Source organism: Barbatula barbatula (genome assembly GCF_947034865.1).
Source record: "Barbatula barbatula genome assembly, chromosome: 25".
NCBI classification, from domain to species: domain Eukaryota; kingdom Metazoa; phylum Chordata; class Actinopteri; order Cypriniformes; family Nemacheilidae; genus Barbatula; species Barbatula barbatula.
The window spans coordinates 14,741,944-14,764,802 of NC_136788.1; the positions used below are offsets into that span (position 1 = coordinate 14,741,944).

General features: G+C 40.6%; 2 protein-coding genes across 2 annotated transcripts; one reads left to right on the top strand and one right to left on the bottom strand.

Moving 5' to 3' along the window:
* Window positions 1-415: 415 nt before the first annotated feature.
* Window positions 416-13,196, bottom strand: kcnc1b (potassium voltage-gated channel, Shaw-related subfamily, member 1b; the record flags this gene model as incomplete). The annotated part of the gene is made up of 4 exons (XM_079450202.1): window positions 416-537; window positions 2,306-2,482; window positions 4,352-5,285; window positions 12,630-13,196. 4 exons carry the CDS (start codon window positions 13,194-13,196, stop codon window positions 416-418), a joined length of 1,800 nt encoding a protein of 599 aa, XP_079306328.1.
* A 1,475-nt stretch (window positions 13,197-14,671) lies between these two features.
* Window positions 14,672-22,748, top strand: dhtkd1 (dehydrogenase E1 and transketolase domain containing 1). The gene is made up of 17 exons (XM_079450286.1): window positions 14,672-15,043; window positions 15,290-15,442; window positions 15,873-16,084; window positions 16,269-16,463; window positions 17,323-17,592; window positions 17,684-17,855; window positions 18,174-18,372; window positions 18,563-18,875; window positions 19,163-19,247; window positions 19,692-19,831; window positions 19,996-20,146; window positions 20,385-20,491; window positions 20,571-20,735; window positions 20,815-20,897; window positions 21,016-21,185; window positions 21,313-21,398; window positions 21,628-22,748. Exons 1-17 carry the CDS (start codon window positions 14,869-14,871, stop codon window positions 21,727-21,729), a joined length of 2,778 nt encoding a protein of 925 aa, XP_079306412.1. The 5' UTR covers window positions 14,672-14,868; the 3' UTR covers window positions 21,730-22,748.
* The last annotated feature ends 111 nt before the right edge of the window (window positions 22,749-22,859 follow it).

Consider the following 22,859-nt stretch of genomic DNA (forward strand, 5'->3'; position numbering starts at 1 on the left):
ATATTCCCATGCAAGGCATGCAAATGCAAATAAAGTTTCTTCAGTCAACTTTCTATGTCGGTGACATGTGCATTACTAGAATCATGATGGGTGTCACTGCAGCTCTTCGATTCATATTGAACTTTTGTATGTGCATTTTGTTCATCTTGTACGGTGTCCAGTAGCACCCAATGAAAATCACTGCTTAGAAACACCAAGGGAGGAACAGGAGGTGTGAAGGGAATGAAAGTGCAGAGAAGTTAATGGGGAAAGGGGATGAGACGTCAAAGAAGAAGAATTGGCCGCTGCATAGGAAGTTGATGAGAAGAACAGAGAAAAGAATGACAGAGAGTTGATATGGTACACAGTGTGAGAGGGCGTCTCAGTGCAGCGCTGCAGAGCGAGGGCCTCTGAGTGGTTAGTTTTGTTGTCCATGCTACAGGATGGATGGGATGGGAGAGTGGACCTGCTGCATGAGACAGGGCGGGCTGCAGGGCAATGCCGACACTGAGGCCACGCCTCCAGACATGCTGCTATGGCTCCATGGCTTTTCATAACCTTCATTTGAAGAGAGAAAAGGCTTTCAGTAAAACCTCAGAGAGCAGCCTTCAACTAGAGACAGAGACTCTGCCACGGTTCGTGAATGAATGCGTATAGTTAGGCTCTGTTCCCCTGTTGATATGTTCATGGTTAGCCAGTTGACCCTTGGAATGTTAACTGCGTCATCCTCCATGCATTTAAGGCATTATGCTGTCTTCTGCATGCATGGAGTGGTTTTCACACCGGTTCACAACATCAAAGAACTTAGCCAGAAACTGCAGCCCATCTAGAAAACATCCGCTATTCTAAGGTTAAAGGGAGAGTTCACCCAGAAATACATATTCTGTCATCATTTATTCACCCCTTTGTCATTTCAAACCTGTGTGAATTTCTTTCGCAGTACACAAAAGAAGATATTTTGAAAAATGTTCTTAACTGGCCCCTATTCACTTGCATTGGTTTTGTGTCATACAATAGAAGTGAATGAGGTCCAGTGCTGTTCTGTTACCAACGTTCTTCTAAATATCTTCTTTTGAGATCTGCGTAAGAAAGAAAGTCACACAGGTGTGAAATGAAAGAGAGGGTGAGAATGATGACAGAATTAACATTTTTGGGTGAACTATCAATTTAAAGGTAGAGTTCACCCAAACATGAAAACTCTCTTCCAAACCTGAATGACTTTCTTTTTTCTGCAGAACGCAAAAGAAGATATTTTGAACAACGTTGGTTGTCACGGTTCTTGCCTAGTGTGCCTTAGTTTTGTCTTTGTGCCTTGTGTTTTTGTTTTGTCGTGAGCACATGGCATTGTTTTGACAACAGTCATGTGCTCACTTGTTCCTGCGCCCTGTGGCTTCCCAGCCTTCCGGTTACAATGTCGGTTTGGCTACAGAAGGCAGCACCTGCCATAACCACTCGGTTCCCCTTGAGAGCTACTTCTCCCCCCTGTGCGGGCTCAGGTGTCCCGGGGTGGTTCACCTATCTCACTGAGTGGGTCTATTTAACAGGAGGCTATCGTACTGGCAACCGCTCTCTCCCCCCATCCTGAGCTGTTATGCTTTGTTGTGCCTTTTATTTTTTGCCTGTTGTCCTGTTTCCCGCAAATGAATCCAGACCCCTTTCATGACAGTTGGTAACCAAACAATACTGGCCGCCATTGACTACCATTGAATGAACACAAAACCACAGAGACATTTCTCATAATATCTTCTGTGTTCCACGGAGTTCAAAAAGTCTACAGGTTTTGAACCTTCCTTAGCAGGAAATCGTTGTAATATAATTTATTTTGCTAATGCGATGGATTTTACGTTTCAGGTTACATCTGCGAGCTTCTGACTGGCTGAGTTCTTATCTTGTGACCACGTGCCCCGCATCCCATGCTGCATTTCACCATCATCATAACCACCCACCATTGTGATTCTGCATGCAGAACAAGCAAGGCTAGGCAATATATTGTAGCTTTTATATTTTACTTGTTAGACCATATTTGTTCATAAAAATCAGTATTAAAAGAAAAAGTCGCCATCTGTTCTAAATGCATAACGGTCCATCGAATGCTGTTTAAAATACAGTGTTGCATTCGTATGACAGTTAAAAAACTGTCAAAAATCAACATAGGCCTGTTAACTCACTTTAATGTTTCTACCACATGTTTTTCTATCATCTTTACGACAACAGCAGACATTAGGACCTATCAGACTGCAAGAAAAAAGCAGATCGTCGAATGACAGTCGGTCGATTTGCACCGATTCAGCTCCGCTTTTGTAGCTGTGATTGGCTGCTTACGTACCCTTCCTGGCTCTCCCCCCTGTGTGATTGGCTCGTTCTCCTCCGGAGGTGAGCAGGAAGCAGGGTCTCACGTGGTCCGCAGGGCTGAAGACTTCCTCAGGCGACACAGCCTGGTCGATGTGAGGACAGTCCTCATTGGCCAGGGCAGCTTTGGACGCCTCCCCATTCACTTTAAAATCTCCAATCACAGGTGAAGATAGATGACTCATTACAGATTGATGTGGGGTAACATACAGCATCAAATGATCAGCACAGCAACACTTTCAAAGTAGGGTGACCATGCGTGCCATTTTTTCCAAACACCTCCTGGCCAGGATTTCTGGTGCATCCTCGGAGGTCGCATTTGTACACCGCATATGTCATCGAAGTTTCACATTTCAGTTTGAAGAAAACATTATAAAATGTATATTTATTTCTTTAGACGTAAAATCATTGTAGTTTTATTCTTACCTTGAAATATAACAGTTGCTTTTCTGACATAAAACCTTGAAAAATAAACCCATGCAGTGGACAAATGCGACCTCCGAAATGTCTATGAAAAATGGCACATATAGTCACCCTTTTAAAAACCAAACTTATTCCAGCATTTCAACTAAAGCCCTGTGCGTTGTTCATATTTTTGTTATTCACAATTTGGTTTTAAAAGCAGTAGCACTAACAGATTGATGTAAAAATACTTTTGACAGATGTTTACTTTATACCCAATTATAAGTAACACAGACAGCAAATATGGTTAATATTTCTAAATCAGATTTAATATTAATATTAGTTTGTTATAAGAAATGTTAAAAAAAAATGCATATGGGTGAAAATGTGATGCATCCAATTTTCTTTCTTAAATATCTCCGATTTAAAAAAACAATATGCATATTTTACCATTTGTTTAATTTACAATTTGAGGGAAAAACACGAAATAATTTAAAAAAAGTACAAATATATTGTATTATTATGATATTTAACAAAAATGAGTATATGTTCCTACTATATACAGGTTTGCTTCACAACCCAATTTTCCCATTAGAAATCAAGTAGCAACCCTCAGAACCAACATTGTTAGTCCAAAAACTTAAAATCCAACATCCTTTTTTGAATCCCAACCCACCAGTTGAGATCCACTGATTTACAATTGCTAGGAAGCCCTATTCTGCTAAAGCACCTTAAAGTAAAGTAGGTTCATGTTTCTGCATTAGGGCACTTACACAATAGTGAAAGCTTTGATGGAATGTGTGATAGAGAAGGTAATTTGCGTTTTGATGGTGGGCAAAGAGCCCGTTAAAGATGAAATAGAGTGGGATTGCAGTAGATTGGATTTCAGAAAGCAGACTTCCCCTCTTGGAAATTCTCGGTGGTCAGCTGATGCAAACGATTAACCAAACTTTTAGTCCAGTGTTGTTGCAATTTAGTGGGCTGGCTTATCTGTAATTTAGATGCCTATGAAATGTGCAAGTAATTGCAAAACCACAAAAACAGACAGTAAGAGAAAGAAAGAGAAAAAGGAGGTCTGATTTACTAAAACCCTTGATAAAGTTCTTGTTTAATGTTCATCATAACTACTGTATGAGATTTAAAGGGATAGTTCACCCAAATGAAAATAATTTAGTCTCCTTCATGTCATTTCAAAACTGCGAGGCCGGTGCTGTGAGTGAATAGGAGCATCAGCTGCACGTACACCGGTCTCGCACCGTTCCCTCGCGGCTTTCGTCCCGTGCTGCTCGCCCGGTTTTGCATCTGTACAAGTCAATGGGGTCCAAGGCGTTCCACAGAAAAAGGAAAGCAAGTCATATAGGTTTGTAATGACATGAAGGGGAGTAAAACCATAAGCCTGAACGTAAAAGTAAGCAAAAATGTGAACTATTAAATAAAACACAGCTATAAAATTGCCTCATTATGATAATTTTAACCAACCCAATGTTGGTGAAACAGCAACGCAAAGTTTACTAAGTTGACCCACCCAGTTGCATAAAAGTACAAAATTAATTTTTTAAAGAAAATATTAGAACACTAGAAATCATTCATATTGAAAGAAATCTACAACATGAGCTCCTACCTTGGTATCTGATCTCGGAAACCTCTTCCTGTGCCAGGGGGCAGTTGTCACTGTGTGTACTTGGTCGAGGGGAGTTTATGACTGACTTGCAGTAGTTGGGAGACCCCAGTTGAGGTGCTCGTGGGATATGCTTACTTTTTTTCTTTGGTAGTTTTTGCTTGGCCATCGCTAGGGAGTAATACATGCCGAAGTTGTTTACGATAACCGGTACAGGCATGGCTATAGTCAGCACACCTGCCAGGGCACAGAGCGCGCCCACCAGCATGCCGGAGGTCGTCTGGGGGTACATATCTCCATAGCCGAGCGTGGTCATAGTTACCACAGCCCACCAGAAGCCGATGGGGATGTTCTTGAAGTGCGTGTTTTTACTGGCGTTGGGATCGTTGGGGTTTCTTCCGATGCGTTCGGCGTAATAGATCATGGTGGCGAAGATTAAGACTCCAAGCGCCAGGAAGATGATAAGGAGGATGAATTCGTTGGTGCTGGCACGGAGCGTGTGCCCCAGTACCCTCAACCCCACGAAGTGCCGGGTCAACTTGAAAATACGAAGAATCCGCACGAAACGCACAACGCGGAGGAAACCCAACACGCCTTTCGCTGCTTTGGAGGATAGAGCGCTCAGCCCCACCTCCAGATAAAACGGAAGAATTGCCACAAAGTCGATGATGTTCAGGGCGTTTCTCACAAATTTTAGTTTGTTCGGACAGGTGGTCACTCGAATCAGAAACTCAAACGTGAACCAAACCACGCAGACGCCCTCGACGTAGGTTAGCTGCACCATGGTCTCCGTCTCGGGGAAGACACGCTCCACGGTTTCGTTGCCCAACGTGATGAGCTCAGTGCGGTTGATGATGGGGTTGAAAGCTTCATGGGTCTCCAAACAGAAGGTGGTAATGGACACCAAGATGAAGAAAAGTGAAGCGAATGCTACCCACTGTGAGAAAAGAGAGACGGTGAATAGAAACATTATTCAGGTTCTATGGTTTTAAAGTCACTTTGAATACTTAATAAAGACTAATCGCTGGATAATGTTGCATCTTCAGTTTCTCAGTGTGCTTTGGTCAACTCAACACAGGTTACTGCTCAAACTCAAAATCATCGTTCAAGGACAACAAAGGATGACAAAAAGGCGCCAAACCCAGCGACTTCCAGATAAATTTAACCGCAGTTCCCCTCACCTGGGACTCCTGGGCGGCCCCTAGCAAGGTTATCCATAGCAGATTTGGTGCGTTGGTCCCTTAAGTGTTTTTAAAGGAGTGGGGGTGGTGTTTACAATTTACGATGTGTTTCACTATAAAGGGGATAGCAAGCGTGGACAAATGGAAGTGGATTTCAGGAGAATACACCACAGGATGACAGAATACTACATAGTGCTGGAATTACATAAGTGTAAGATTCTCATGTTTGCCGGACCGCGGGACCTTCAGGCAATTATGAGATAATGCCACATTATGTTTCCATTTGTTTGTATTGATCGAATCATTTTCCAGCTTAGTTTTGTGAGTTTATTTTTCTTATTCAACTGGCAAATATTTTCATTAATTAATAGATAATAATTTAAATATCTTTGAAATTAAGTTAATTTAATTGTTATTAACATATTTATTACAATATTTTTATATAATTTATCATTTTATTGTAATTTATTTTTATAAAAATATTTTCTTTGACAAAAATTCAAAAATCGCCTTCTGAAACTTGTTTTTTATAAAAATAAATTATAAATAAATAATTTGTATAATAAATAAAGTTTGAATATGATTATTAATATACATAAAATTTTATTTTTAAGCATAAACCTTTTATTATGTTATTGTGTTTTTGTGTTTAATTGCATTTTTAGTAATTATGCCTTAAATCAAAACAAACCAACTGCAGTTTGATGATATTAATTGGAATGCACATTAAAAAATATGATTTATTCACATTTTGGAACCAAACTCTTCACATGTTCTCCATGTATTTTGTAAAGGAATAGAAAAGAATTATACAATCAAATATTTACACCCCAAGTATAAAAAAAGATTCAAATCAATTATGACAGATTTTCTCATTGATGTAAGTGCACGCTTTTACAGTGTTCTAGCCAGTATCAAATAACAAATGATTTTTCTCATATATAACACATTTCTGAGGCTTCAGGCGTTTAATTCATTTACATTTGGCAGACACCCTTATCCAAAGCGACTTACAGTGCATTTGAGCTATACGTTTTTATCAGTATGTATGATCCCTGGGGTCCAAACCATAAGGCGATTGAGTTACAGGAACACTGTTCTCCTCTCTCTGTTCTTCCATAAAGCAAGCATCACCTCTTGATCTTCTTCCTGCCCTTAAACTCCTCTTCCACAGTCAGCGAGTGCTAAGTCTTACAGACACTATTCCCTAGATGTGCTTCATTTTTCGTGGTTGGTGTATTTGTGGAAAGGAGGAATGTTTTGTCTGAGGTAGTCTACGAGCGCATACACACACATCATTAAGATCACTTGGGTGTTTTCGTGCCCGTGTGGGAAGGCTGTCTGAAGCTTAGGGTGGTGTGTAGTAAGGGATGCCATTTATAAGAAACCATGTGAGATGGAATAAATGGAGAAAGGTTTTAAGTGAACGGCCAAAAGGGAGGAAGGTTCTGGGGTGGGGAAAGGAATTCAGGGAATAAATAAATGTGTGGAGGGGGATGTGTGGGATCGCAATAGAGCGGCATTTAAAGCGATAAAGAATCACCTCTTGTTGTTCCAGACGTGAAATTTGTTACTATTTTACTGTGAAGTGAATTTGTGCATAATACATAATATCTTACAACCTACTTTGATGGTTTGTGTTTAGGGGTGGACCTTCATTTTTTCTAATATCCCAACAATTTTCTCTGTTACCAATTCATACCAAATCTTCATGAAATAGTTAGATCTTCCAGTGAGATCGGTTAGCAATTTGGTCATAAAACTAGCTAGAATAAGTGTCTTCAACAAGATGTATCTTTATGTAGCATATAAAATAAGGATGTATTAATTATGTTAAAGGAATAGTTCACCAAAATATGAATTACCCACCCTTCAGTTGTTCCAAATCTGTTTACATTTGTGGATATTTGGAAGAATGGTAGCAACCGACTGTTCTGAGGAACCATTGACTACCATAGTAGGACAAATTGCAATGGTAGTCAAAGGTGAACCAGAACTGTTTTACTATTTTACTGCTTTACTAAATTCCTCAAAATGTCTTATTTTGCGTTCAACAGAAAAAACGACACAATATACTATAAAGACATTATTTTCATTTTTTGGTAAACCATCCCATGTTTCCTTGGAATTTTTTAGCTTGTTGGCCTATGGTCACTGTATGCTTTCATGTAATGTAAAATCATCTTACTTAACTTCTTGTGTTTCAGAAACAGACAGCTTGATAGTAAAAATGCAGTTAATAATTGATCGAGGGAAGATGGATTACATCATCACTACGGTTTTCACTCTCTCTATCCCTCTCCCCGTCACAGAACCCAGCTGCCTTTTTATTTCATGTAATTCGCAGAGTTTGCAATAACCATATTTGTAAAATAATAACAGAAACAAAGCTGTCATATAGTAATTGCTGAATCACTTCGGCTCTCTTTGGCACACATGACCTTTCAAATCCCAGAGGTCAAATGTTTGATCTATAAGGACGTTTTATCTCCACTTTGCATTGACCAAGAACTTCACAAGAGCAGCTTGATCATCCTGGTCTCAGGGGACACAACATGATCCCTTTCTCCTCCGCTGCCCTGCCATCACACACCGATGACCTCAGGAGAGTGACAGCTCTCGCTCCACTAGGGTTTTATAATGAACATCACCTTCCAAACGTTTGACGTCTTCAGCGGAACACGATGTGGAAAATCTAAAGATAGTAGGTTGCTTTTTCCCATCCATTTGCATCAAACATCACCATAAAAGCATTATCAAAAAACTTGACTACAAGCCGGTAGCCTATAGATAGCTTTGTGTTCAAAATTGATCAAATTTGTGAACCATATCAACCTATTTACTTAAAAGAAATGCTCATATTTGCTGACTCGTTTATTCCACACACAAAGCTATTGTATGTACAACACTTTACTTTTTTTAAATGAATGGTGTTTTTGTCCTTTTCAAGGACGCAAACCATGCACTAAAAAAATCTTTTCATGTGTTAGTTCAACACATGATTGGGTCAGGTTTGAATTAGCCTATAGAGAAATCCATATCAACTATGGGTTGAAACATCCCAGGGTAGGTTAATTTAAACCCATTGGTTGTGTAAGTTCAAATTCATACAATTGCAAATTCAAAGTTTCCAGTTTGTTTTAGAAAACCAAACGACACATGAATGAGTAGATGATGGCAGAATGTTTAGTCTAATTGAACTTTCTGTTAGGTTAAAGGTCAAGAACAACTTCCTGGCGCTCTTTGAGCCACTGACCATAATGTATTCTAACACTCACAGGGAAGTGCCATCATTTTCAGCTCACGATTTTCATTATTCAGCCCTTGAACAAAACTTGTAGGCAGAAGAGGCGTGGATGTTGAAACTCACTTAAAGCTCTGCTAACTGTATTAGTCGGTGGGCAGCCCGGTGCGCTGATTCATTCGGTCTGTGTCTAAGAACCAGTGGGTTTGGCTGATGGTGCCGATATAGCTGAGATATGAGATGTTCTCATTAAACACGTACACACACAAGCCAGGCTGTCTAATGAATGACATGCGGTTGGATAGTAACTATGAAAATGAGTCTGGACAGGTGCAAATTCAGTTGAAAGTTAAAGCAATCTTTTCACCTCCTGTTTGCACATATTTATGGCATAAGTATTTGTGTAGCCTTTGGTAAAGAAACTAAACTCTAGATTCTTATTCGGGCTTTAGATTTGATGCAATCGAATGGTGCCATGACAGCATGTCACTTGATAATTTTTTGCTTAAAATCCTGTTATTTTAATGAATCTCATCATTAGGTTAATTCTCATTACGGTAATGCAACTGAACTTAGGAATTCTCAGAGAATTCAAATGAAGTTCCTAAACACAAGATCTTAACAGATTGCACAGCTGTAGGAAAAAATTGGAGACCCGTGCAAAATTGAATCAGCATGTCTAGGTGTATCGGGGGTCATTCCAGTCAAAATCAAACATCAGAAGTGATATAAAATCATCCAATAGCAAAGACAGCGCGACAAGACACATCAAAACTGTGATCAAAATCCAGGTTATCACGTAAAAAAGTTGTTTTGAACTTTTCCTATACATACAGAAATATGACTTTTGTATTGCTTAAGATCATATTTCATTTGTTTTCTTTGCAGTGTTTGAGTTCTGAAAAAAACACAGCATCTTTTCTGTTATTTTGACCTGCTTTCTCCAGTTTTCATTTTCTGCAAATAAATGCAAATAGAAACATTATTTTTATTTGTAATTTGGGAGACATATTGTTAGTGGTTAACAGAATTACAGAAAAATTATAATTTTACCTAAACACATAAATTCAGATAAACTGAAAACATTTGAAGAAAGAGATCTCGTTCTTTTCTGTGGCTCTATATGTTTTTGTTTTATGCATTCATGTGTGAATTTATGTACAGTGAATTCTGTTGTAAATTATTCAGAATATAAAATTCTCTTAATTTTCAAAATGTTTATATTTTTTATTACTTATATTGCTATCCCTAAACTGGATATCATTTTATTGCATACTGTGGAAGGAATATTGTACAAAGCATTTCACTTTAAATCTTACTGTGATTCTACTTCATTCAAAGTTATTTTTTCACTTTGAATTATAATAACTTGTTTTATTTATATAGAAAAATTGCAGCAGCTATCAAATCAAAAAGTACACTAATAAGAATTAGATGTTTTTGCTCAAATAAATGATAGATAGCTTTGTTTATTTTTCGCCTTCCCAGGTGTGACTTTAGCAGACCAGCAGGACACGGCTGTTGTTTGTAATGGCAAATGCCTCATAACAAACAACAGAGAACAAAAGAAAACATTTCTGGTTATATTTCAAACAACATGCAGCAACAAAATCTTCCTCACACCTGATCCTGCGGTTACTGAATTGTCATCAGTTTAGAAGAGGTCCAGTTACAGAACACTGGCAAGAATCAGTTATTCCAAACATAGCTGAAACCAAACTATTTAAGTATTTTTAGCACAACTTAGAAAACGCAGCTAAAAAATGCTTGATTTGATCCTTTTCCTCATTTTTGCCCTTAATGTTTGTTTTAACCCTAACAATTCCAGTTGAGTTAACATAGTAACATGTCTTTCACGGGCAGATATAATAAAGATATTGAGATGTCTACTGTGATCACTGCAAGTAATTGAGTTATCAAGTTGTAATATAATTAAGAGATTCTTCCTGATGGAAAGGAGCTAAAAATAACTTGACACAATTGAATTGACTCTGGAAAACACAGACCAACAAAATCAACCGAAAATAATAATAAAGAAACAAGACAAACAAGACACAATGTTTCAGAATGCACCTGGATGCTGTGGTTGGTTGACTGCAGCACCTCTGCACATGGAGACCAGACATGCCTTCAGTCATTTGAAATTCAACACTTTCCTCCAACCACCCACTCTTGAGAGTCTGAGAAGCTCTGCATTTAGAAAACCTGGTAAAAAATAACCCAGCGCCGTTGACAGATATGCATATTTGATGGCGAACCCCGACTTTACCGTCATGCATGAGTGATCGCTCAGTGCAACAAAAACAACTCTCTCGGATGATCTAAATCACCAATCTTGGCCACGGTCTGGCAAACATCATCGGCCCATTACTGCGTATTTGCTGTTGGGCAGCGGAGTGCGGTTCATGTTTCTCTGGGGTGTTGCCAGGAGCCGGGGCACATTTCTCCATCTCCAGCAGCTCATCACCAGAGCAGACAGGGTCGAGCAGCTTGGCTCCTGGCAGCCCAGAGCCAGATTAATAATACATATCCTCCAAGAACACAAGTCTTATAAACGCATTTGCCTGTTTATGCCCAGACTAGCGCCACCATCGTTCCGGATTATTTAACCTCCCTGAATGTTCCTCTGGATTACATCCAGGAGTTATTTCTTCTTAAATGTCTGAGATTTTCTTTTCAAAAGAGTTCAATAAAGCTCTTTATAGCTTTGTTTGTCTCTCATCCTCCACCGTTCTGCCTGCAACCTGCCTGCTTTCATCTTGGAGGCCGGCCATCTGAAAGTGCCAAATTGGTGGGCTAGGGTCAGCAGTGCTGACCTGTTTTAACCTGCCTGCCAAAACTCAGGGATGCGCTGGGATGGCGATTAAGAGTGTACAGGGTTCCTGCTGAGAGCAATGATGGGACTTTGGTGAGTGGAGTGTGAGGTCAAAGAGCTCACAATTGTAATGAGCTAATGAAATGCATATACAATCTCAAGGGGGGTGTATCTTATAGCACAAGTGCCCTCAAACACTGTGTGTGCATTTATGTTTTTATGTGGCTTGCGGTTAAGTGAGTGTTTGTATATGTATGTTTGTTTTTACAGGGTGAGGTTGCGGCTTGTCCCACATCAGAACGAGTGACCGGAAGTTATTGGCAGCTTGAAATGTGACCTGAACAAGAAACTGACAAAACATGATCTGGATATGAGTTTTTCTATACCATTGACAAGCCAGAAACCCAGAGAAAAGATGTTATTGCTCGGAGTTCACCGTTAGTCTTAAATCTTTCTACTAAAATTGCCTACCGTAGAAATAAAAATGAATTCATATACATGAAGGGAATATGGAGGTGTCAAATATAGATTAGAGGTACATATATCTGGGTTTGCGTAGATTCAATGAGAAATGTCTTTATTGTTTCTACTGTTGTTGAGTTTCTGTTTAGATCTTCGAAAATCTTGACTTTTGATTGCGGACTTGTCAATTCTGAGCTCAGTTTGTGACATTATTGAGATCTCTTCGGAAACTCTTTCTTGTGAAATATGAGGGTTTTGAAAAGAAAAATCCAAGATGCAGGATAGCAAATATGTCAATAGATTTTTGAGAGAAATTACTGAAATACTAAGGAAATAAGTAATTTTTATGGGAAATCACAAGCCCTCACAAGAAACCTAGGATGCATTGTTATAAAAAAAACATATTGTTACTTTTTAGTTAATTACTGGCAAAGACATGATGCTGATCCAGTGTATTGTTTCAATGTCACTCACAAGTGTTTTTCCTCCATAACACACCATAAATGTGTGGCAATGTTTCACTAAATTGTAAAAAAAACGTTAAAAACTCCTTAAACTACAATGCTCGTTTACACTCACCCGCGCGTATCTCGATGAATACGGGTCTTCAAACAGAGCCCAAGTCTTCCTTTGCCAACGGCGCCAGCGACCAGATCTGTTATCGGGCGAGTCCCCTTGCGCCAGTCTCCTGGTCATCTCGACACCCTCGTCCCCGTCCGCCGCTTCAACCACCCCATCAGGCTCCGCATCGTCGTGGCTGAGATCGAGGGCACCCCTGGTAAAGCTATCCAAAGCCTCTTCGGCTTCCCGATGTTGCCGGTAGGTCATCCAGCAACACGGTTCCACGTCCGTCTCGTCGATCCCCCAGAACGCCAGTTCCTCCTCATACAAGGGTCCGCACACGTCCGCCGGGCAATGCAGTTTGCCCGTGCGGTAATAGTTGAGGATATGGGCGAAGACACCCGGGTGACGGTCGAAGAAAAACTCCCCGATGTTTGCATCGTAATCAAAGTTGTTGGGAGCGTCGGGCTCCGCCAGCCAGGAGAGCCGAGTGCCGGGCAGGGTGCGCAGGGTGCTTCGGTAGGTCTGGTGTTTGATTCCTCCGACGTTGATCACGATGCGATCTTTGTCGTCGCCTTGGCCCATCGCGTCCCTTTCTAGTCATATCTCCTACCAACGCCGGGTATCATCGTACCGCTGGGACCCGTGCAACACATGTGCATAGACCAATTAAAAACGTCTGACATCGATGCAATGTTCAGAAAACAACAGTGCAAAATCGTATGCTTCTGTTGTAAAAATAGAAAAGAAAGAAATAAGGAATCGTTGGTGCTAGGTATGCCCTTGCGTGTCAACGCGCGTCTATGGCACACTTCGGAGCTCACCAACCGATCAACAATGGAAATCCAAAATTGCCGTCTCCACACTGGTTACTTAACTCGAAATGATGAACGCAACCCTGTCTCTTTACAATAACCCAATATCCCAAATCCTCGTTTCGGGGGTCATCGAGGTTTTTGTGGTGTCATTGGGCGCAAGGTGAGACTGGCGGTGGTGCTGAACGGACAGCGCCAGTTATCCGTCGAGCCTTCATAACTCCAGCGTCCTTACTGCGTTACAGCATCCCCTGATTTCCTTGGAAAGCTACACCAGCAGTCACCCATCAGTCCATGTATTCCGGTGGCATTCAAAAACAGCTCATTACGGCTATGAATCAGATGCGTTCGAAGTCCCATTAAAGCTGATCAGATGTGATGATAACAGCTCGCTTGTCTTCTGTCTTGAGAAGCGGGCGTCGCTGCAACAAGGGAGGGTCATTCACAGAACACGGCTGGAAATGTGTTTCCACGCAACATGTTCTCGGGGTGGATCACGCGCAGTGTGCACGCCAGAGGTTATTTGTCCTGATAGTACGAGCGGCAGGTAGTCTGTTGTTTATGGCTCTGACAAGCTGGCATCGAGAACGGCGTGAAAATTTGAAATCGGAGCACAATTGTCCGGGAGGGGCGGGTGTCTGAACGCGCGCAGGGTGGGCACGGGGAGGGGCTGATTTGTAAGATTTCGGGGACATTTTGCGCGCTGCTTCCCCGGCGAACTTTGAAAGGACGACGATACGTCTAGATGAAATATCACGCAAGTCATGCAAAATATCGCTCTAAATCCATAAATTAATTAGTGAAGCTTTTATTTCCTCATTACGAGTGACTTGGTGAACACACAGCCTTCAAGCGGAAGGTAAAAATGCCATTAAAATATGTGTAAGTGCCTTGGCTTTGGAGAAGGTAATGATGTAAGTCATTTATCTGTGCCTTAAAGTAGCCTAATGAGATTTGTTGAGCTGTAATGCGGTGTCTGCCAATATAGGTAGAACTATTTATCATTTTGTAATATTGCGGAAATAGACAATTTGTATTTATTTTTGTATTAATATGAAGTGCGTAAAAGGTCCTTTTCGGTTTCATAACATCCACAGAAACTTTTTGTTGCGGCAGAAACTTTCTTTAACAGGTTGAAGAAAAACGTCTAGCATCTTTATTTGTTTTTAAAACGTCAGTGTTGCCCATAAACAAGTCATCTTCGTATTGTGTTTCTTAAAACATCTCAGTTGACAGACAGACTGCTGTCTGGAGATTTGTAATACATGACAAGGGCAGCATGTGAACCACCCCGTATCGTGTACAAAGCTCCAGCCAATCAGCGGCGAGCAAACGATCACCTCCCAACTCCTCGCGCATTATGGCCGCTCGCTAGAATGCGTGGAGCGTCAGCGGAACTTTTATGATATTTTTCGTCGTGTTTAATTTATTGATTTTTCACAATGTCAGCGAGTATGAGGCTTATGAGCTTACGCAGACTTTGTCACCGTTCTTTTAGGGCTACGCGGCCGGTTGCTGCCAATTTGTATCACACGCAGCGGGGAGTTTACGGTTACCGACCGAGAGACGATCCGGAGAGAGACGCTGATCTGCCGCAGGCCTCCGCGCTGAACCAAGGCAGGAGCTTCTAACACGTCACATAAACATTTGGTGTCTGTATTATTATACGTTGTATGTATTTAACAAGTCGTAACGAATGCTTTCCTGTCGTTGTAAAATGAAGACGAGCGTGCATTTACATGCGCAAAAAAGCGCAGTGTTACATTAGAGATTGCAGTTGTGCGTGTGGAGTGCTCGTTGAGCAATGATGCCTGGAGTCCATGTGGAAATATGAGCGCTGAATTGCGGCGTTTGTGTAAACAGATCACGGACTGGCGCGATTGGTGGAGGCCTATAGAGCACATGGACACAAGGCGGCTAAAATTAACCCGTTACTTCCTCTCGCTCCGCTCCTGGAGAATGTGCCAGAGATCAGCCTTCTGCGTGGAGTTGTGCCAGGACACTTCAACACCACTGGTTAGTTTACATGCACATGTATGCATTTGGTAGTGCATTCTAGCTACACAAATATACATTGAAAGTATATTTTTTATTGATGCATTGAATTGAGATCGTGACCTTTGGCACTACAATTCTATGGTAATGATCTTGATGTATGGCTGAATGACCCAAAGTTCAATGCGGTGTAGTTATGGACAATTATGCTACGTTATCAGTTAACTTTAAAGGGATATTGCAGAGGCAAAACAAAATGTTCCCATGTTTTACTCTTCTACTTACTTAATTTTCATGTTGAGAAGTGAATCGAAAGTGTTTTCTGTTGTATCTGAACTTAAAGGGTTAGTTCATCCATCTTTGTCTTCTGAACCTGTATGGTTTTGTAAAACAAGGACGAATGCTGAAGAATGTTTTTTCACCATGCAACTAACGCTTGTTGTCATTCCAGGATTGCGGCATTTTGGGAAATCCGAGGCGTCTGCCGAAGAAGTCGTGTCTTACCTGGAGAGAACGTACTGTGGGGGAATCTCAGTGGAAACCAGTCAGCTGCAAACCTTACAGGAACGAGAGTGGTTTGCCGACCGCTTTGAAGAGCTCAAGAAAGAAACGTTCTCTCCAGAGGAGAGGAGACATCTGGCCAAACTAATGCTTGAATCTCAGGTATTGTAAGTCACTGCTTGTAGAAATATTCCTGAAAAAACATCGAAATGTTTTTGTTTGAAATTGAATAAAGCTGTTACTGTTTTTCCTATTTGTGATGTTAAGCCAGGTATTCCATCAAGAATGAAAATGAGCTTGACTGAGAATTCAGAATCAATTTAGCATTTCTGTTTGTTTTCTGAAGGAATTTGACCACTTTTTAGGCACCAAGTTTGCCACGGTGAAACGTTACGGAGGTGAAGGAGCAGAGAGCATGATGGGATTTTTCTACGAGCTCTTCCGCTCTGCTGCGTGCAGCGGAGTGACAGACGTGGTCATGGGAATGCCTCACCGCGGACGCCTCAACCTGCTCGCGGGACTCCTGCAGTTCCCTCCAGAGGTTAGTGAAGTATACGGCTAGATGGACTTCGACAGATGGGCTTTGTGGTCCCAGATTTTTACAGCAAATTTGTTTAGAATTTAACGATTATTTTACACCTTAAAAACAGTGGTTCTCAAACTGGGGCTCATGTCCCCCTGGGAAGGCCCCGAGGTGGATCCAAGGGGCCCCAGATTTTGTGGCATTGTATGACATAAAGTAATTTGTCATTGATTTTATGCAACCAAACATCAGAACAACACCAACAAGAAGAGCTGATATTTCAGCGTTGTCAAACTGAATGCGTTTAGGGTTTAATTAAAAGTTTGAGAACCACTGCCTTAAAATATACAAAAAGATTTTCTTTCTGTTGCAACATGCAAAACGTTTTTTTGGAGTTATATAACTCATCGGATTTTGCACAAACATTCATGCCTGCTTTAGTGCATGAAAGCAAAAGTACATGCAATTTTCAGTTGTGCATTTTATTTAGGAGCAACTTTTTTATGTTGGTGATGTATTTTGTATTTATTTCAATTGTTACTTTAGACTTTTTGATCTCATGTAATGTGGGTTTAAATTTTTATTTGGGTATTTGTTATGAATTACGACACCTTATAAATGCTTCAAACTTGGACTTGATTCCTTGTTTTTCTTCCTTGCCAATCATTTATGTGCACCTCTGCTTTAATTGCTCCCCTTCCCTTGATTCACAACGTCTTATCTTCTGAGTCACCAGCTCTTCTTTCAGCATGAACAGACTCATCCAGCACAAAATGTTTTTTTTCTAACAATAGGTTTGGTGTATACTGTGTTTGACAGTTCGCCTGGAGTCATTCTTGAGCATTGACAAACTAACTGCTTGTCCTGTCTCTCCCAGCTCATGTTTCGTAAGATGAGGGGTCTCAGCGAGTTTCCAGAGAATTCTCCTTCTATCGGTGACGTGCTGTCCCATCTGACCTCCAAGGTGGAGCTGGACTTCGGTGCCGGACACCCTCTCAATGTCACTATGCTACCAAACCCCTCTCACCTGGAGGCGATCAATCCCATCACATTGGGAAAGACTCGAGGCCGACAGCAAGTCAAACAGAACGGAGACTATTCCAGTGAACCCAACTCACAGCCGGGAGACAAAGTCATATGCCTGCAGGTCAGGACTTGAGATCTGTGCCTGTTCTTTATTCTTTTTAAGGTGTGCTTATAGGGAATTCTCTAACCAATCACATATCTGGCTTTTACAGGTTCATGGCGATGCTTCGTTTTCAGGCCAAGGCGTTGTACCCGAGAGCTTCACCCTGTCAAACCTCCCCCATTTTAGAGTGGGTGGAAGCATCCACCTGATAGTCAACAATCAAGTGGGCTACACAACTCCCTCTGAGAGGGGACGATCATCTCTCTATTGCAGTGATGTTGGTATGTTTATCTTCAAATGTCTAAACGTTGTTTGGAATGAAATTGACATGCGAAGTGTAACTTTTTATACAAAAAAGTAAAAAAAAAGGTTGTTTATCTGCTAGGCCTACCATAGCAAAATTGTGTCTTTTCATTTGCCAAAGCACCTTGTTATAGAGAGGAGGTATCTTTCTAATTAACCAACTGGAGGGATTTGGGGGGAAATTGTTGAAAAATGAAGTATTTTTTATCATTACAGCTTTCCATTTATTGAATGTATTTAATTGGCAGTGAGCGTTTTCTGTGAGAACAATGTTATCAAAGTGTGATGTGTCTCAGGTAAAATGGTGGGATGTGCAATAATCCATGTAAACGGGGACTATGCCGAGGATGTGCTCAGAGCAACCCGGCTGGCTGTGGAGTACCAGCGACGCTTCAGGCAAGACGTTATCGTCGACCTTCTCTGTTACCGTCAGTGGGGACACAATGAGCTGGACGACCCCTTTCTTACAAACCCTGCGATGTATAAAATCATTAGGTGGGTTTTATACCTCAGATATTTCGTTTTGGGTATCACTTGTCTTGTTGCTTATCACACCTTTTGACATGTGTTTGTGCCAAGTTCAAGTTGGATTTCTGTAATAACGATTATTTCATGTGCATGTTAGTTAACACAAACTTGTTTGGTTCTGCTGCTTTCCCTTAAAATGGTCTGTTTTGCCTGCCAGGTCGAGAAGTAGTATCCCGGATTCGTACGTCGACCAGCTGATCTCTGAGGGTCTGATGACAGAGGGAGAGCGCGGTCAGATCAAGGCCTCCTGCTACGCCATGCTCAATGACCGACTGAACAACATGACCGTGTACAGCCCTCCGCCAACCAACCTGCAAGGCCGATGGGGAGATCTGGTGGAGCCCCAGAACAGAATCTCATTGTGGGACACTGGCATACCGCTGCCCCTGCTGCAATTCGTAGGTGCAAAATCGGTGAACATACCTGAGGAGATTCACATACACAGTCACCTGATGAAGACACATGTGCAGGTATATAGAAACCAGCTCTGTTGACCTTTGGAGTTTGTGCTTATAAAGTTTTTATGAGGATTTGTGTGTTGCATGATGTATAGCTCTCATATTAGGTCCAGGTTTCATTTTAACACTCAATAAACCAAGTTTACCCAAAAACTATACCTTTTTTGTCTTAATTTAGCAAAGTTGCACAAATTATTTTTCTTTTATGCATTAAACAAGCCTTATTTTTTGGCTATGATTGTAATACTGAAAATCTGTTTAATTTGATCATGGCTGTCATTTTGTGGGTGTCTTCGTAGGCCCGGCTGCAGAAACTTGGAGATGGCACAAAACTGGACTGGTCCACAGCAGAAGCCCTTGCTTTTGGCACATTGTTGTGTCAGGGTAAGGGTCTTTATTTTAGGGTCACAACAACCAAGTTATGGATTACAACCCAAAAAATTTCCAAATACGAAGTAATTGATAAGTTAATGAAATAAAAATGAAATAAATAAAGATGCAAACAAATTTAGGATCTGTATTGCATAGCTATGTATTGTACTTTGTGTTTTTTTTACTTGTGCTTTAAGAATTCTCTCTTTGCAGGGTTTGATATTAAGCATTGTCATGTGGTTGTCCTTAAGACAAGTCAATTTGTCATTCACATGTCCGAGTACAAAAATGAGTTTTCAAAAAAAGATTTCATTTGAATCATAATAAAATATAATGAATTTTTTTTACATTTCATGATACTGTCTTAATCGTGAACCCAGTTGCACGTAGTATGGATTTGTGGTTTTGCTCAAATACAACATGACCGATTCATTGGTGCTTTACTTTCCACAACAGGATTCAACATCCGTATAAGCGGTCAGGACGTGGGCCGGGGCACTTTTAGCCAACGACACGCTATGGTTGTATGTCAGGAGACCAATGACATGTATGTACCCCTCAATCACATCAGCGCCCAACAGAAAGGGTACTTAGAGGTAAATCAAACCACGCACAGACATGAGTATTATCACCAATGTATTGTTTGTTACAATATATATTACATTTTAAGCAATATCCATGTATTACCTTGTATTTCTCTATTTGCTGTTATTACATGGGTATTTCAACACATAATTCAGTTATCAGTGTTTTGTTGTAGGTATGTAACAGTGCTCTGTCTGAGGAGGCCGTGTTAGGATTTGAATATGGGATGAGCATTGCTCAGCCTAAACTGCTGCCTATTTGGGAAGCTCAGTTTGGAGATTTCTTCAACGGCGCCCAGATCATTTTTGACACTTTTCTGTCTGGAGGTAAACACATAAAAATCGAATTTCAACACCTTTAAAGCTAAAGTGTGCCAAATCAATCCTTAAATGTGATTTGCGTAATCAGATCACATAAATTAAATTGTAAATAATCTATGTAAACAAATTGCTGAGAATCACTGAAATGAATATGATTAATTGACTAATGTTTGCACTGTATTATAAGATATTTTATGAATGTATTTAAAAAATAAGTATTTAGGTAAGGTTTTAATCTTCAAAGGTGAAGCTAAATGGCTTCTGCAGAGTGGACTGGTCATCTTATTACCTCACGGGTACGATGGAGCAGGACCCGAGCATTCATCCTGCCGAATTGAGCGCTTTTTGCAGGTGAAGACATACGCTTTTCTTTCATTCTGAATTAGCATTTTCCAGCATTAGAACATTCCAGCATTTGTGTGATCTGTAGCTCTGTGACAGTAAAGAGGAGGGTGTTGACAGCGACACAGTGAACATGGGGGTCGTGAACCCCACCTTACCAGCGCAATACTTCCATCTCTTGCGAAGACAGATGATTAGAAACTTCAGGAAACCGCTGATTGTTGCGTCTCCTAAAACTCTACTGCGGTTCTCTGTGAGTTATTTTTTTATCAGAATCACACGGAATGGTTGCGTTCACCTGTGATGGAGTGTTTACCACTTTTTGACACTAGGGGGCGGTGTCAAGCTTAGCTGATATGGGACCTGGAACTTCATTCAAACCTGTGATTGGTGATTCTTCTGTAAACCCAACAAGGTATCTGATTTGAAACATTGGTTCCTGGTGGACAATGAAGTCCCACCTTGCTACGATGTATTCCTGTACTTTTATCTGAAATAATTTTCAAAGTGTATATTTTTCTCTTCTCGTGCAGTGTGCAGCGGGTTCTGGTGTGCTCTGGTAAACATTACTACGCTCTGCAGAAACACAGAGAGACGTTACCAGAGGCCGTAAAAAACACAGCGATAATCCGGGTGGAGGAACTGTGTCCCTTCCCCACAGAAGCTCTACAACAGGAACTGAATAAATACACAAACGCCAAAGGTGCGATTGCACATAGATTCACCTTTAATCATGTAGACGCTAATCATTGTTCAGTTGCATTTGTTTCTTGGGTATGGTGGTATTGTGTACGTATGCAAAGCGTTTCTTCATCTCATTACCTTTGCAGAGTTTATCTGGAGTCAAGAGGAACCACAGAACATGGGCTGTTGGTCATTTGTCGCACCAAGATTCGAAAGACAGTTGGCTTGCAAGGTCAGGCATCTCGGTTGTTTACATTTCTCCTGCACACAATGAATCAGAATGTGCACCAGTATGCTAGCAGACATCTTTAAGTTGACAAAATAAACATGGGACATGTAAACTGTTCACTGTCTGCCATTCTAGGAAAGTGTCGCACCCTTTCATAGAGAAAACTGATCAAACGTGTAACTAAATGTTTTTGATTGATGCTCACTTGTTGATTTTATCATTTGTCCTTCAGTTGAAGTTAGTAAGCAGACCTGCGCTGCCGGCCCCCGCTGTGGGCATCGGGACCCTCCACCACCAGCAACATGAAGCCATCCTAAAATCTTCCTTCTCCTGAAAGATCCTACAATCTCAAACCTTAACAATGTTATTTCTCTGTGGTTACGACTGCTACAACGACAACAACAAACTCGATACTCTGTTGCCTGAACAATTGGGGCACAACCGACACTAATAAATATAGCCCCTTAGGGACATTGTTTACCAAACATTTCTTACCGACATCCAAATTATCACCTGAAACTTCTACGATTCAGTAATTGATCATGTGGATTATACTGTAGTTATACAGAAGGAAAGTAGCAACGTAGAACTGATATACTGGTGTATGGCGTTTATGGTTTATGGATGAAACTATGAGCATTATTTTAAACACTAGCAGGTTTTAAACCATGGATCAAGTACCCTGATCAGTAGTGCAAGGCATCAAACGTTTGAATGTGAATCAGGAAGGATTTCTTGTGTTATTGGCCGTTATCCAATGATTGTAGATTCAGAACATCAATCACTGTTTACAATCCATTCGAAGTATTAACTACAAAATTAAATGATTGCAAACAACAAAAGTACCTAAAAGCTCTTAAACACCCATGACAAGCCCATCCAATGCTTACGTTTGATGTGAAATGTGCATTTTTAGTATTGATACTCTCTGTGTATGAAAATGCTGGATACAAAAAAAGATAATGGTTTATTCATCATTAACCATTTGTTGAACATTTCTCCATATCCAGCTGTTTTCACCTCATAAATCCCTTTTCTATTCATGAAAAAGGAATTATGTGAATTAAACGATATCATATATATAACATTTCCCATATAACCTGGAAAATTGTCTTTAAAGAGTTCAAACGATTATTAAATTACATTTTTACTCCTAAAAATGGGAAACGTTTCTTAAGACCGGTCCTTGCAGCGATGCTATAGAAGAGCAACTTGGGTTCTCCAGACATCCTGCAAGTCAAAGGTTTCTTAAAGAAGCATTTATTTATTATTGCCTCTTTTAAACCCTTTCCCCACTTGTGCAACACAATTCTGTGATGTATAAATATTAAAAATCTCTGTTTTCAAACACATGTTCTGCTCTTTCTGTGCGTCGTTTTTCCCACGTGTCAATGCCATGTACACAATTGTGTTTTTAATTATAATCTCTAAGTCATGAACACCCGGCTGACCACGTCTGTGTGA

Coding starts and splice junctions, on each gene's coding strand:
- dhtkd1 (XM_079450286.1), top strand. CDS start 14,869: ATGTCAGCGAGTATGAGGCTTATGAGCTTACGCAGACTTTGTCACCGT. Junction 16,085..16,268: donor AACTAATGCTTGAATCTCAG/GTATTGTAAGTC, acceptor TGTTTTCTGAAG/GAATTTGACCACTTTTTAGG. Junction 20,492..20,570: donor GAATTGAGCGCTTTTTGCAG/GTGAAGACATAC, acceptor TGTGATCTGTAG/CTCTGTGACAGTAAAGAGGA.